This window comes from Triticum aestivum, chromosome 1A, assembly GCF_018294505.1.
Source record: "Triticum aestivum cultivar Chinese Spring chromosome 1A, IWGSC CS RefSeq v2.1, whole genome shotgun sequence".
Taxonomy (NCBI): domain Eukaryota; kingdom Viridiplantae; phylum Streptophyta; class Magnoliopsida; order Poales; family Poaceae; genus Triticum; species Triticum aestivum.
The window spans coordinates 493,191,936-493,195,382 of record NC_057794.1 but is presented as its reverse complement, the minus strand read 5'-3'; the positions used below and the strand labels follow the sequence as shown (position 1 = coordinate 493,195,382).

Below are 3,447 nucleotides of genomic sequence, written 5' to 3'. Positions count from 1 at the left end.
ACACACACACACACATCCAAGGAGATAATGGTCCATCCTTTAACCTTTCTAGTGTTCTGCATTTTTTCAATTAAATTGCTCTAATGTTTCATCAGTAGGCCCGCCCTGGTACACCTAACTACCTTATTGGCCATGAACCAACCTGACTGACTAAAAGTTACTCTCTCCCTCCCATAATATAAGAGCGTTTGACACTAATATAAGAGCGTATTTGACACTACACGTGTGAATCATCCTACATAAGTATGATAGTATCAGCCGTGTATTGTAGGATAGATACGGATACCCCCTTCTTCAACCAAATATGGTATGTGTCTGATTATCACATCACTCAATTGTGCCATATTTTGCCAATCAATTTTGACATTCAAAGTACCCCCTGTTGTAACACTTTTGAGCCATTTCAGCCACGTTTCACTAAATCCTCGATTCTCTATGAAATGAAAAAGAAAATTCCAATTGATGTTGTCGTACATTTTTGCAAAGTTCAATGTCTATAGTATACCTTACTATTTTTACAAAATGGGTCAGTATAAAAGCATGTGAGTAAATTGGGCAAACCTTCAATCCGCACATCATCTTTTGTCACTGAGTAAATAGTATGTTTTTGTTGCCACTCATTTGCTACCCTTTGAAAGCACGCTGTTTTGTTGTCGCCCTCCAATAGCCACTTCTTGCTACGCAGTTGAAACCAATAGTATTCATTTTTCTCATAAAGCTTAGCCAATCCAGTTTGTATTTCCCTCTACGTGCAAGTTGCTCTCTGCTAATTACTCTCGTCTCCTCCTCTAGATTTTATAATTCATTCTGTAACTTCTTGTTCAGAACTATAGAATTTCTCCTCTTTTGTTTGTCCCCCATAAATGTAAACATTTTTGGGCTTCCTATAATTTGAAAATAAAAGCTATCCAGCGGGCTTACATTTCTGATAGGCTCGTTACAAAGTGTTTCCACTCTATCAGAAACTCAGGCTGCTTTGTCTAACTTTTATCATATCGAAATTCGTTTGATCCCTCATCAGCGACTAAACAGTATATTTCCAATCAATTGATGATTCCGTTGCATCTCTTCTTGCTGTATGTTCGATCAATTGATGTTCCCACTATATTTAATTTCACCATTGATCTAGATAGATAGAGGCAGGACATTATTGAATCACAATTTACTGTCACCACATGCATAGATTAATATCTCTTTAACTGAAGTGAAATCTCCTGCTACTACATGCAGCTCGGATCCCCACCATGTGTTTCACGGACAAGCCGACGAAGCCTGGTGTTACTAAGCCCAGGCGTAGTATGCAGATCTTTTCAGTTAAAGTTGAGGAAATATATGGGGATTTACGTTGGCCGTTGGATGTGTTTGGCATCGTTGCTGTGAGGGATGACCTGGATCACCATCGCAATATTATCTTTGAGCGCAAAAGGGATAACTGTCAAACTCTCAACGAGGAGGTTCTTATTTCTTACATTCATTATGTCTTATTTGTTTCTAGCTGTGCAACAAAGCCTTTTTTAATTACTCCCTTTAGTGTTGCCGTATTATATGTACCATGTGTCTGTTATGGTTTTTACTTCACAACCCCTGGTATATGTTTGATACTATCATACTAGTATTGTCTTTTACTGTACTTCATGAGAAATGGCTGCAAGATGTTTTAGAAACATTGCAAGGTATTGGAAAGCAAATGTTGCAGACATTACTTACGCTAATATGCTTTGAGCTATATGTGCAGACCTCAACCATTATAGTTCCTTCTCTTATATGTTACGCTAACGCATTTAGGCTAATGTTTCCTGCCATCATTTGTCTATGCACCTCACATTGTATTATTGTCAATGCATGGTGACATTTTCTCTTGATTGTGCTGCTCAAAATTTACTTATTAGTTTAAATTTGCTCTTTTAGTTTGAATGGTTCAGAAATATTTAAACATCCTTGCTAACCAAATTAAGTGTATTGGCATTGTGTTCATCCTCAGTTCTTTGTTGTTGTGCCCACAGATTTTCTAGTTTAAGACAATATATTATCACTATAAATTAAGTTACAGTTGATGACCAGCTCTCCCTTTTTCTTATACCAATATTCGAGATATTCTCATTGTTTACTCAAATTGGTGGTTGTTGCATGCAGGATCCATATTTAGTATTAACAGGTCCTGCCCGTGCTCCTCTGACTCTTTTTGGGCCTATGCATTTCGATATCACGCTGAAAGTGAAATGCAGCAATGAGTTAGAGGACAAAGATCTAAGCCTGCTAGGCTTTCGCTACGAGTGCTGCGAATCGATCAATTATCAAGCCAGTAAGGGAGAGCCTACCGTCAGTTCATGCGTGAGCAGCCAAAAACATAGAAGCAAGCTGAGCACATTGGAGCTGACTTGTGGTATTGTAGTCTCATCCATTGAGGCCACAATCAGTGTGCGTATTGTCGACGGATCATGGCCAGATGGATTCAGCGGGCGGTTCTTTGCCTCGACTGCTAGCGTCAGTCACATGAGGGTGTTACTGCTCAATATTGGAGATGAGGATACGCCTGTTGTTGCCACTGATGGCACCATTGAGCTGTCACGACGCGTGGTTTCTGTTGAAAGCTTTGGGGAGCTGAGAGTGAATGCAGCAGGTTGGCTAGGCAGCCAGCAGATTGACCGTGAGGTGTTCTTTCAACCATTGAAATCGGGTAGAAGCTCTCGTTCGCTGAAGGTTGGCTCGTGTGAAATGGAAGTTACCGTTGCCTGGTCCCTTTTTCCGTTATGTTATCCCAATATTTCTTCACCCAAGAATGGGTGAGGCCGATAGTAGCTGCTGTCTAACTATAATAACTTAGCCACAGTTCTTTAATGAACTTTGTGAGGCTTTTGCTAGCAGGAACTTGTCTGGCCTATGCGATATGTTTTATGTAGTCAGATATATTATGTACTCCCTCTGTAAACTTTTACAGGACGTTGTAGATCACTGCTTTAGTGATCTTAAACGTCTTATAAAAGTGTACAGAGGTAGTACTATGGTTGTTGCTTCTGAAATGGCGTGTTATGAGTCGTGTTTTGTGCTAATTAATGATGATGGTAATCGAATATCTTTGAATGTTGTTGCATGTGAGGATAAGTTAGATTTGCTGTTTTAAACAACTGTTTAAATATTATGCTTGAACATTCTCAGGGTGGCATTTACAGGTTAGAAATACAAAATGTCCTGTATACTATAAATAGTATTACCTCCGTTCCCAAATATAAGTCTTTTTAGAGATTTCAACAAGTGATTGAGTGAATCTACACTCTAAAATATGTATATATACATATGTATGTTGTAGTCCATTTAAAATGTCTAAAAAGACTTATATTTAGGAACGGAGGGAGTATGTGTTAATTGTACTGGATTAATGTGTGTATGCAAATGAACCTTTCTTTTGCAGGTCTTGCGCTTGCTTATGTTCAAATATGTACTATAAAC

General features: G+C 38.7%; 1 protein-coding gene across 1 annotated transcript in view; it reads left to right on the top strand.

Moving 5' to 3' along the window:
- Window positions 1–3,084, top strand: part of LOC123157316 (uncharacterized) — a 4,949-nt gene extending 1,865 nt beyond the window's left edge. Inside the window, exons 2-3 of the mRNA XM_044575605.1 lie at window positions 1,231–1,454; window positions 2,134–3,084. Of these exons, the coding sequence (XP_044431540.1) occupies window positions 1,231–1,454; window positions 2,134–2,787 (878 nt within the window). The 3' untranslated portion in view covers window positions 2,788–3,084. The remainder of the gene's footprint in view (window positions 1–1,230; window positions 1,455–2,133) is intronic.
- The last annotated feature ends 363 nt before the right edge of the window (window positions 3,085–3,447 follow it).